We start from the raw sequence: 12605 nt of genomic DNA, 5'->3' as shown, positions 1-12605 counted from the left end.
AATTAATGCACTGGCGAATTGATAAGGGGGGGTCTGAGGGCAATCTGAGCGTGTAGGCAGGTGATTGGGTGCCCGCAAGGGGCAGATTAGGGTCTGATCTGATAGGTAACAGTGACAGGTGGTGATAGGGGGTGATTGATGGGTGATTGATGGGTAATTAGTGGGTGTTTAGAGGAGAGAATAGATGTAAACAATGGATTTGGGAGGTGATCTGATGTCGGATCTGTGGGCGATCTATTGGTGTGGGGGGGTGATCAGATTGCCCGCAAGGGGCAGGTTAGGGGCTGATTGATGGGTGGCAGTGACAGGGGGTGATTGACGGGTGATTGACGGGTGATTGACAGGTGATTGACAGGTGATTGACAGGTGATCAGGGGGATAGATGCATACAGTAAACAGGGGGGGGGGTGGTCTGGGGGGGGGGGTGATCAGGAGGGGGCAGGGAGCAGGGGGGGGGATAAAAAAAAAATAGCGTTGACAGATAGTGACAGGGAGTGATTGATGGGTGATTAGGGGGGTGATTGGGTGCAAACAGGGGTCTGGGGGGTGGGCAGGGGGGGGGTCTGATGGGTGCTGTGGGCGATCTGGGGCAGGGGAGGGAGAAATCAGTGTGCTTGGGTGCAGACTAGGGTGGCTGCAGCCTGCCCTGGTGGTCCCTCGGACACTGGGACCACCAGGGCAGGAGGCAGCCTGTATAATACACTTTGTAAACATTACAAAGTGTATTATACACTTTGTATGCGGCGATCGCGGGGTTAACATCCCGCCGGCGCTTCCGTATAGCCGGCGGGATGTTGCGGCGAGCGAGCGGTGACAGGCGCCGGCGGAGGATCGCGTCACGGATGACGCGATCGCTCCGCCCATGCCCTTAAATGGACCGCCGCCTCTGTGGGTGAGGCCGTCCTGCAGGGCTCCACTTCCCCGCCGCCCCTGTGTAGTGGGCGGTCGGGAAGTGGTTAATCCCCCCTAGTGACCGGGCCTTTTTTGGATAATTGGGCCACTGCAGCTTTAAGGTCTCACTGCAGGGCCGCACAACACACAAGTGATTTCCTCCCCTTTTCTCCCCACCAACAGAGCTCTCTGTTAGTGGGGTCTGATTGCTCCCCAGATGTTTGTTTTTATAAATATTTATTACATTATTTTTTTAAATAAATTTAAAGGGGCACTACAGCGAAAAACTAAAATTTTAAATATGTGCAAACATATACAAATAAGAAGTACATTTTTTTTCAGAGTAAAATGAGCCATAAATTACTTTTCTCCTTTGTTGCTGTCACTTACAGTAGGTAGTAGAAATCTGACAGAAGTGACAGGTTTTGGACTAGTCCATCTCTTTATGGGGATTCTCAGGGATATATTTATTTTCAAAAGCATTTAGTGAATGGCAGTTGCTCTGTCCAATCGCCCAAAAAACTGTGTAGGGAGCAGGGAAGCTATCCAGCATCATTGTTCAAATCCTTTTAAGGGAATATCTTTATCAATAATAAAAGCCTTGCTGAGAATCCCCTATGAAGAGTTGGACTAGTCCAAAACCTGTCACTTCTGTCACATTTCTACTATCTACTGTAAATGACAGCATTATAGGAGAAAAGTAATTTATGGCTCATTTTATTTTGGAAAAAATGTACTTCTTATTTGTATATGTTTGCACATATTTTAAATTGTACAGTGTCACTGTAGTGCCCCTTTAACTATTTTTTTTAATTTATTTTATATCCCTCTGTCCCTCCCCCCCCCACCAGCCAGTCGGCGCGGACGGCTGTCATAGGCTTCAGCGGATCACTTTTGTGGGGTTTTTTTCAGTCAGTGTTTGCCTAATGTAAAATCGTTTATTAAATTGTATTTATTCTTTTCCAGGTCAAAGAGTTCACTTCCTGACTTGCGTCAGGGAGTGAAAACACAAGTCGCTTTAGAAAAGCGATTTACAAAAAATCGCAACGTGCAGATAAGTGCCGGGCGGTGCAAAAAATAATTGCACACAAAATCACAAAGCGCTAGTGTCAGCGATTGCGCTGAACAAGGCCTTAGAGTCTAATTTTCCACCAGAGAAAGTTAGGGGACCAGTACCAGGCATAAAGTGAATTAGCAAATAATTCCATGGGGCTCTTGATTGGAGTGAGTATTTGAATCAGATACTCTACCAAACCCTCAATAGGCACATTAACCCATAGGCTGTACACAAGAAGAAATTGGCAGCTCTTCCAGACTGAGGCTGTACCCGAATTAGCTACCTGCAAATATGTGCAGAGCTCCAAAATATGTACAAAATTACACAACTTGCATTCAAAACAGGTACAGGAAAGGAGGGTGTTAGCTTCAGTATAAATATGTGCACAAATTATTCCCCACTAGACTTCCCCATAGCGACGACGCGACCTCACGGGGAACACCTACTGCTAGTCTAACAACAAAAACATAATTTTTTCTTAGTGCTGCTAATCATAAATGGTATACACATTTCTTCAAACAGACATCAAACAAGTGACAGCACTCTAGGCATCATGTTATGCTATTAGCTCGAGTACTCGAGTAACACGAGTGGTGCTACAGTAACGTTTACCAAGGCTTGTGGTGCTCTTGTACCGCGGATCGTACTAATGGTGTAACTCAGGGTACATTGCTGGCAGTAGTAATGGTCGTATAGCCGTACACTGAGCACAGCAATATTACCGCTGCATCCTGCATCAACCCCAATGTGTCCAAGAGAATATCCTTCAGTGTCCGAATGGATTATGTATTCAGTCAGTGGCTTGAGTGCGAGCGTAGTTGTTTTTTAATAGAAAATTAATCATTGCAGCTTCCATATTCCTCTCATTTCAAGATCTATTTAAAGAGTAACTTTAATCCAGGATTGAGTTTCATCCCAATCAGTAGCCAGTATCCCCTTTCCCACAAGAAATCGTTACCTCTTCTAAAACAAATCAGTAGTTCATAAATGATGTTTATGTGGCTGATATTGAGGTGAAACCCCTCCCACAATGTATTGTCATTACCATGGCCATGACAGTTTCCTGTCTCTGAACCTCATTGCATTGTGGGAGCCAATTGCCAAGCAATATATGAAAACATTTTAGCTTATCACATTGTTAGTGGGTGTGTTTATGGATAATGGCAGTTGGTGCCGTTTGTTTTTATCACTTCTGTCAGAAGTAAAGATGATGATCTGCAGGCTTTCGGTTGCTCAAACTATATGAATGAATTACATTGCACGTTTCAATCAATTTTTTTACTTTTCACTTTGAAATCTCTTGATTTTTCCCTACTACTATCTTTCCAAAAAGTCCCTCTTTAATTTACATAAATGTGTATGATGATGTGAAGTGGATAGGCAGATTTTCCATTAAAACATTGTGTCTATAAATCTTAAAACTGATCATGCATCCTACACTATTCAATCTCCTGAATCCATCAGAATTTTCCACCGCTACCAATCAACCTATATTGAAAAACTGGAAAATCAAATATTTTTATTGTGTGGTGTGTGGCCACCTTTAGACTAATGTCCGAACCCACCAAATTTAACGCTGGCTACGCTGAAAACCCTACAATCCTATTTCTGTGAATAGAGATACTTTAAAGAGAATCTGTATTGTTAAAATCGCACAAAAGTAAACATACCAGTGCGTTAGGGGACATCTCCTATGACCCTCTGACACAATTTCGCCGCTCCCCGCCGCATTAAAAGTGGTTAAAAACCGTTTTAAAAAGTTTGTTTATAAACAAACAAAATGGCCACCAAAACAGGAAGTAGGTTGATGTACAGTATGTCCACACATAGAAAATACATTCATACACAAGCAGGCTGTATACACCCTTTCTTTTGAATCTCAAGAGATCATTGTGTGTTTCTTTCCCCCTGCATCTCTCATGCACTGAAGTTTCAGGCTGCTCTTTTCTTCCTGCAAACAGCTTTGCCCTTGTCTGTAATTCCTCAGTATGTGAAAGCCCAGCCAGCTCAGTGAACGATTTATCCAGCTTGTAAAAGATAAGAGAGAAGAGAGAAGCTGCCCTAATCTAAATAGTACACAGGCAGTGTGCATAGAGGGGCCTGGAAGGGGGAGTTCATAGCAGAACCACAACACTGAAGAACTTGGCAGCCTTCCAGACACAGGCCGACAAGTCTGACAGGGGAAAGATACATTGATTTATTACAGAGACTGTGATAGCAGAAAGTGCTGCAGTAAGCCAGAACACATTAGAATAGCTTTTGGAACTTGTAGGATGATAAAAAACAGGATGCAATTTTTGTTACGGAGTCTCTTTAAAGAGTAACTGTCAGGCTAAAAAAGCTAATTTAAACCTCTATTCTCCTGTGTTAAACAGTTTAGAAGGAAGCCAAAAAGGCAATACTGAAGTTAAAAATCTCTCTTACTTTGTTGTTGGATTAATAGCAAGCCTCTTTATTCCCAAGCTCCTAAGGAGGCTGCAGGTCTTCAGGTCGCATGATACTGCAAAGAATTCTGGGGCTGCTTCTTCTCCCTGGTCCTCCCCTTCATTTGACTACCCCGCCCTAAGGCTGTTTTCACAGGGACTCATGTTACAGCAGCCTGTATCTTGCAGCCAAGCTCACAGCTCTGAAAAATCAAGTGCTGTTCACAGAGCACATGTTCCTTTAGAGTATACTGCACCAGTCCAGTATTGTTCCTAGCCACATAGCTAATTAATATTCACTGCACTTCTGTGTTGTCTGGATCATGAACCATTTAGGATCTTTGATCTGGATCTTTTTTGTGAGTGGAACCATCAGGAAGCAGGGTGAGGGAGGATATTACATCACAATTGGCTTCATACAAGACAGAAACATGGAACCTGCCATGAGCTGTCAGGAGCATCAATCTCTGCAAATACAATATGAAAATTCTGTGAAATCAAAACGTGGACAGTGAAATGCATATGCAATGTAAGTACAGCCAATATTTAGTTATTTATATATGTGTTTTTTTTCTCTGAGACCCTATACCTAACAGCTCCTCTTTTAAAAAAGCCACTGGAGAGTTCTAATTATCAGATTGAAGAACAATCATATTTATTGCTGTGACACATTTCTAATGAGCGGTGAAGGATTTGCAAAAGTAGAGCTAGAAACTACCAATCAGTTCAGTTGGGTGCCCCAAAAGGTAGGGTGTGGCTAATAGAATTTAATGGTTGTAGCCGATCACAGATGATTGGCTACCACTGTTAGTTATTTGAGCGCCTGATTTTAGGTTAGTGTTAGGCACTTGGGTGGTGGTAGGGTTAAGGTTAGGTAACAGGTTGGGAGCGGTTAAGGAACCTTCAGAGGGGTTAGGGTTGGGTATTAGTTGGGGGTTTAGGCATTTTAGACACTTACTGGGGAGGTTAGGGTGAGGCATTCGTTTGGGGGGTAGGCACTTGGAGCGGAGGGATATGGTTAGAATAGGTGCTGGGTAGAGCATAGTAAAATATTGGTAATTTAAATTGTCGATGTTTTACTATTAGAGGTACCACCACAATACGCACTCTAGAAACTGTGCAGGAACAGGAAATGATATAAGGCACATCTTTGATTAAACGTATTTGTATTATTCATGCACCGGGACAACAGGGAGGGAGAATTATGAAGCAGTAAAACCACCATGTAAAACACATCTTAGTGCAGCCTGATTTACAAGATGATTGCATACAGGGATTTAAAAAATCCTCCATATAAAGTTATGTTACTCCATGCCTTGTACTGATGAAGGAAAAAACAGCTCTCTACAAGTTGGACTAAACAAAACAAAGGTTGTATATATGTAATAAACCAAAATACAAAATAATACAGACAATGGTATACACCAGTGTACAAAATACAGAGTTGGTACAACATACTGAATGGGCACAAAGTACAGAATTGGTAATAACAGTGACATAATTAATATAAATAAATGTATAATGAAAACCAAAACACAAAAGGGTGAGAGAGCCCTGCCCTTTGCGAGCAGAGGCGCTGCCAGCATACAAGTGAGGCAAGCCCCCGCTTTGGTAATAAGTAGTAAACTAGGGAGGGAAAAAAAGGGGAAGAGGACCACGATCCTAATATTCATTGATTTGCTAGTAGTTTAAACCTGACCCACACTCTTGTAAATTCAACAAACCAATCCGTGACAAGGGTCATGCAAAAATAGAAAAAAGGCATTTATTGTACATTGGCAAGCCCCCGCTTTGGGCCTCACTATGGCGGGGGGCCTCGCTCTGCTGCTGGTGGCCGCCGACCTGCTCTGTGTGGGCTTCAGGAGGTCTCCAGTGAAACTTATGCAACCTCGCTCCTGTGCTGACTCCTCTCGCCGCGCTCTCCTCCTGTCACTGGGCCGCTCACTCTCTCCTCCTGTCGCCGCTGCAGGCGTCCAGTATCCATGGTTACCCAGCAGCACCTCTAATGCCGCCGGAAGTAACCATGGCATAGGATGCGGTGAGATGGCGACAGGAGTAGAGTGCAGTCACTTTGCCTGGGATGGGCACCACCTCTATCTGGCTACTATATGCAGCACCTATAGCTCCTTACCTATACTGAGGGCCCCACCTGTACCTGACTACCCATATGCAGCACCTATAGCTCACTACCTATACTGAGGGCCCCACCTGTACCTGGCTACCTATATGCAGCACCTATAGCACACTACCTATACTGAGGGCCCCACCTGTACCTGGCTACTTATACTGCAGCACCTATAGCTCACTACCTATACTGAGGGCCCCACCTGTACCTGGCTACCTATATGCAGCACCTATAGCTCACTACCTATACTGAGGGCCCCACCTGTACCTGGCTACCTATACTGCAGCACCTATAGCTCATTACATATACTGAGGGCCCCACCCGTACCTAGCTACCTATATGCAGCACCTATAGCACACTACCTATACTGAGAGCCCCACCTGTACCTGGCTACCTATACTGAGGGCCCCACCTGTACCTGGCTACCTATATGCAGCACCTATAGCACACTACCTATACTGAGGGCCCCACCTGTACCTGGCTACCTATATGCAGCACCTATAGCACACTACCTATACTGAGGGCCCCACCTGTACCTGGCTACCTATATGCAGCACCTATAGCACACTACCTATACTGAGGGCCCCACCTGTACCTGGCTACCTATACTGCAGCACCTATAGCTCACTACCTATACTGAGGGCCCCACCTGTACCTGGCTACCTATATGCAGCACCTATAGCTCACTACCTATACTGAGGGCCCCACCTGTACCTGGCTACCTATACTGCAGCACCTATAGCTCATTACATATACTGAGGGCCCCACTTGTACCTGGCTACCTATATGCAGCACCTATAGCACACTACCTATACTGAGGGCCCCACCTGTACCTGGCTACCTATACTGAGGGCCCCACCTGTACCTGGCTACCTATATGCAGCACCTATAGCATACTACCTATACTGAGGGCCCCACCTGTACCTGGCTACCTATACTGCAGCACCTATAGCTCGCTACCTATACTGAGGGCTCCACCTGTACCTGGCTACCTATATGCAGCACCTATAGCACACTACCTATACTGAGGGCCCCACCTGTACCTGACTACCTATACTGCAGCACCTATAGCTCACTACCTATACTGAGGGCCCCACCTGTACCTGGCTACCCATATGCAGCACCTATAGCTCACTACCTATACTGAGGGTCCCACCTGTACCTGGCTACCTATATGCAGCACCTATAGCTCACTACCTGTACTGAGGGCCCCACCTGTACCTGGCTACCTATATGCAGCACCTATAGCTCATTACATATACTGAGGGCCCCACCTGTACCTGGCTACCTATATGCAGCACCTATAGCACACTACCTATACTGAGGGCCCCACCTGTACCTGGCTACTTATACTGAGGGCCCCACCTGTACCTGGCTACCCATATGCAGCACCTATAGCTCACTACATGTACTGCGGGCCCCACCTGTACCTGGCTACCTATATGCAGCACCTATAGCTCACTACCTGTACTGAGGGTCCCACCTGTACCTGGCTACCTATATGCAGCACCTATAGCTCATTACATATACTGAGGGCCCCACCTGTACCTGGCTACCTATATGCAGCACCTATAGCTCACTACATGTACTGAGGGCCCCACCTGTACCTGGCTACCTATATGCAGCACCTACCTTGCCAAGTACCCATTACATCTTAATCCATCTCTAGGCCTGGGGTCCATTAGAGCAGAGGTCCCCAACCTGGGGGCCGCGGCCCCCTGGGGGTCCGTTGGCAGATTTCTGGGGGGCCGCGGCGGATCTGGCCTTTCTCCCTCTCCCCCCAGCGGCCGCCGTTCCTGATACCTTATGAGCGGCGGCCGCTTTCTTCCTTATATTCCCCATGGCCCCTCTCGCATCTCGTATTACAGCAGCGCTTGCTGTGCGACTGCTGTAAGGAGGGAAGGAGGCGGGGCAGCGTTCCCATGGTAACGGCGATCGCCGCTACAGGAAGCCGCTGCCCTATTTCCTACCCTTCCTACAGCAGCCGCGCGGGAAGCGCTGCTGTAATACGAGGTGCTGCAAGAGGAGAGGAGCTATGGGGAACATAAGGAAGCGACTGCCCGCTCGTAAGGTAACAGGAGCGGCGGCCGCGCGGGGGGAAGAGAGGAGAGGCTACACTGGGCTAACTGTACTGGCGACACTGGGGCAGCGATACTGGGCTAACTATGCTTGCTATTCTGGGCTAACTATACTTGCTATTCTGGGCTAACTATACCTGCTATACTGGGCTAACTATACCTGCTATACTGGGCTAACTATACCTGCTATACTGGGCTAACTATACCTGCTATACTGGGCTAACTATACCTGCTATACTGGGCTAACTATACTTGCTATTCTGGGCTAACTATACTTGCTATACTGGGCTAACTATACTTGCTATTCTGGGCTAACTATACTTGCTATACTGGGCTAACTACTGGCTATACTGGGGTAACTACTGGCTATACTGGGCTAACTATACTTGCTATACTAGGCTAACTGTACTTGCTATACTGTGGTAACTGTACTTGCTATACTGGGGTAGCTATACGTGCTATACTAGGCTAACTGTACTTGCTATACTGGGGTAACTACTGGCTCTACTGGGGTAGCTATACTTGCTATACTAGGCTAACTGTACTTGCTATACTGGGGTAACTACTGGCTATACTGGGGTAACTGTACTTGCTATACTAGGCTAACTGTACTTGGTTTAGTGTGGTAACTGTACTTGCTATACTGGGATAACTGTACTTGCTATACTGTGGTAACTGTACTTGCTATACTAGGCTAACTGTACGTGCTATACTAGGCTAACTGTACTTGCTATACTGTGGTAACTGTACTTGCTATACTGGGGTAACTATACTGGCTATACTGTGGTAACTGTACTTGCTATACTGGGGTAACTGTACTTGCTATACTGTGGTAACTGGACTTGCTATACTGTGGAAACTGTACTTGCTATACTGTAGAATCTGGGAAAAAAGGGGGGGGCTGCTGCCGCCGACACTAGCCACGCCCACTCAAACCCCCCCCCCCCCCGGGGGGGCCCGGGGAAAATTTTGGTCGGGATAGTGGGCCCCGGGCTCAAAAAGGTTGGGGACCCCTGCATTAGAGCACTTTCAGCAGCATTTTGGAATCACCAGCGAACCCATTTGTCTACTCCCCAGTCTCTCAACCTCACTACCCTCTAGAGCTTGTAACCTTGCAAGGGCAGGGACCTCCCCCTTGTGTTTTCTGTTTCTGTGCAATTTATCAAATGAACATTATCAGTATTGGTGATGTTATTCAAACTACACATCAGTTTTCTGTATCGGAACTTGTGTCGCTGGTTGTCCTGATAGTACAGTATGTTGATTGAACTGTTCATGTACCTATGCTCCACATTGTATGATTTGCACTTTGTACATCACTTTGTAATATGTTGGCGCTCTATAAATAAATCATAATTTAGACGTTTTGGGACATTACATATCTGAACTTCCTGGGTGTTTTATGAAATGATAGATAGCTGCATTAAATTACAAAATAACTTGTGTATCAGTATCACTGATATATGTGGTTGCAGTTAAGAGTTGCTGCTTTATAAAGTTCACTTCAAATTGGTGGCAAAATGTGTTTGCAGATCAAGATGGAATTTAATAGACAGCAAGTTAAAAATTAGTAAAAACTTGAAGCAAGTAGCCAATGGCCATGCCACTGGTAATGAATGAACAGTATGGTTACTGAAGAACATAACGTAAAGTATGGTAGAAGGTCTGCTCAGACAATGCAAGTGCTATAAATAAAGGTGGCCGTGTGGTTTCCCACCATTAGATGGGGAGCTCTGTAGAATAGTAATGAGCTGGGTCTATCTATAGGAAGTGTTGATAAGATGCCGCAGTTTGGACGGGGAGGAGGGGCTGGGGGGTATTTGCACTGTGCATTCCCCTGAACCCCGCTGCGCTCAGCACCATGGAAGGAGGGGGAGGCAGAGCGGTGCAGTGCAGGATGCTGGCTGAATGCGCGGACGCTGTCCATGGTGCTAAAGGTGATCACTGCGTGTAGCCCCTGGCCAGCCCGCTCGCTGCAAGACACACGGGGTAAGAGACTGATCACAATACAGATCTGTATGACAAAGCTCCATCCACAGCAAGGCTAGTCTGCTTCATCCAGCGCTTGGCAAGGCTTCATACTTGCATGCGATTTAGTACCACTGACTCCACTGCTTGCACCATACTTCTTCACCAGCGCAGCGATGACCTTGAATGATGACATCTGATCATCAATGCTGATTTATTATATCGAGCTCCCCAAATCACAACATTTCTACACTACTAGTTGCTGCTGGTAGCCTTTCCAAAGCGTACCATCAGATCAATACACTATGTATTATACATAGGTGCATTATCTTTCTGTACGAAGATTGCTTATTCTGCATTCAGTAGGAAGATAGTCTATTCCACAGATGTACATTACCGATCTATAGGAAGACAGTATATTCCACATAGGTACATTACCTTTCTATTGGAAGACAGTATATTCCACAGGTGCCTTTCTATAGGAAGACAGTATATTCCAGGGGTACATTATCTTTCTATAGGAAGACAGTATATTCCAGGGGTACATTATCTTTCTATAGGAAGACAGTATATTCCAGGGGTACATTATCTTTCTATAGGAAGACAGTCTATTCCACAGAGGTACATTATCTTTCTATAGGAATATATTACAGGTAGGTGCATTACCTTTCTATGTAGGACTATTCCACTCTACTTAACAAAGACAATTGCTTATGAAGCCATTGCAATGCAGGTATCTGCAAGGTTGCATTGTATTGATAAACATCATTGTGGCCAGTGGGGTGTGAGATTACTCTGATGACCTGACCTGGAGGGGGATGTGACATTAGATCTGTGACATTAGATGGCATGGCACACATTCTTCACCTGCCATGCTGACCTCTGTGTCATACATCGCTCTGTCATCTCCGCCTACTACCATTAATCACATTTCTCTCTGCTCTACAGATGTGGCTACGGTCCATGCGGCTGAGCTAATAGCAGCTGATGGCTGGAGCGGACGCATGGTGCAGATGGGCATGTAAGATCAGGTGTTAGGTGAAGTGCAGATGTGTTTGTATGAAGATGGTGCCGACTGTGCAGGTGGCAGTGCTGGGGGCACCTGGGGTCGGCAAAACCTCTATTATCCGACAGTTTGTAGCTCAAGAGTTCCAGGAGGAATACACTCCAACCGAGAGCCGACAGCTGCACCGAGCCTCTGCAGTGCTGAGCGAGAGGATGTACGAGCTGCTCATCCTGGACCTCCCCAACCTGCCCAGATACCCTGGATCCGGGGGACAGGTGAGGCGCACCACTTCTTATTATTGCTAAAAGGTCTGCTGGTCCAGATATAAACATAACACTGAAGATCACCACAGTGTAACTGGTGTCCACACTGGAGACAATACATAGAAACGTCGTCAATACCAAAGTCCCATTCACATTCCTATCACAGAAAACATGTTCCTTCTGTTGCATAAATCGTCTCCTATGTCTATGAAGTGTAATAGTAACTGTGTATAGTAGGGTCAATTATTGTTTACTCATCCACGTGCAATTGATACAGTGGAGAACTGATTGGAATTGATAAGAGCAGCAGGCATATACACTTAAACCACAGTTCTTTGTACAGTAAAACCAATCAATGCCTTTTTTCCTGATTAATTTCCAGCAGTTCAAAATTGAATTTGCGTAAAAGCCATTGGGAAACAATAAATGGACAATGCAGTTAGATAGCTATAACAGTCTAGAACAGTGTTTCTCATCATTATTATAGCATGTACCTACACTAGCCATGTACTTACTGCTGGGGTAATATCATCTCAAGTATCCCTTGATATAGATAGATTAGATAGATAGATAGATAGATAGATAGATAGATAGATATTTGTTTGCAGATACAGTGCATCCCCAGTCTCTTCCAGCAGTTACAATGTATCCTTAGTGTCTGTCAGCAGTTACAGTGCATCCCCAGTCACTTCAGTTAGCTACAGTTCATCCCCAGTCTCTTCCAGCAGTTACAGTGTATCCCCAGTTCTGTCAGCAGTTAGTACAGTTCATCCCTAGTGATGGCTCGAACCTCC

General features: G+C 45.6%; 1 protein-coding gene across 2 annotated transcripts in view; it reads left to right on the top strand.

Moving 5' to 3' along the window:
- The window catches only part of RASL10A (RAS like family 10 member A), a 76079-nt gene that overhangs the window by 5122 nt on the left and 58352 nt on the right, over window positions 1–12605 (top strand). The window contains exon 1 of one of the 2 annotated variants that reach the window (XM_068240188.1): window positions 11608–11823. The exons of the other annotated variant lie outside the window; for it this stretch is intronic. Within the exon in view, the coding sequence (XP_068096289.1) occupies window positions 11608–11823 (216 nt within the window). Of the gene's footprint in view, window positions 1–11607; window positions 11824–12605 lie in introns of those variants that run through there. 2 annotated transcript variants of the gene reach the window in all.

The sequence above is a fragment of the Hyperolius riggenbachi genome, chromosome 1 (assembly GCF_040937935.1).
Source record: "Hyperolius riggenbachi isolate aHypRig1 chromosome 1, aHypRig1.pri, whole genome shotgun sequence".
Lineage (NCBI taxonomy): Eukaryota > Metazoa > Chordata > Amphibia > Anura > Hyperoliidae > Hyperolius > Hyperolius riggenbachi.
Note: the sequence above shows the minus strand (reverse complement) of the source record. Positions and strands in the feature narration are given on the sequence as shown.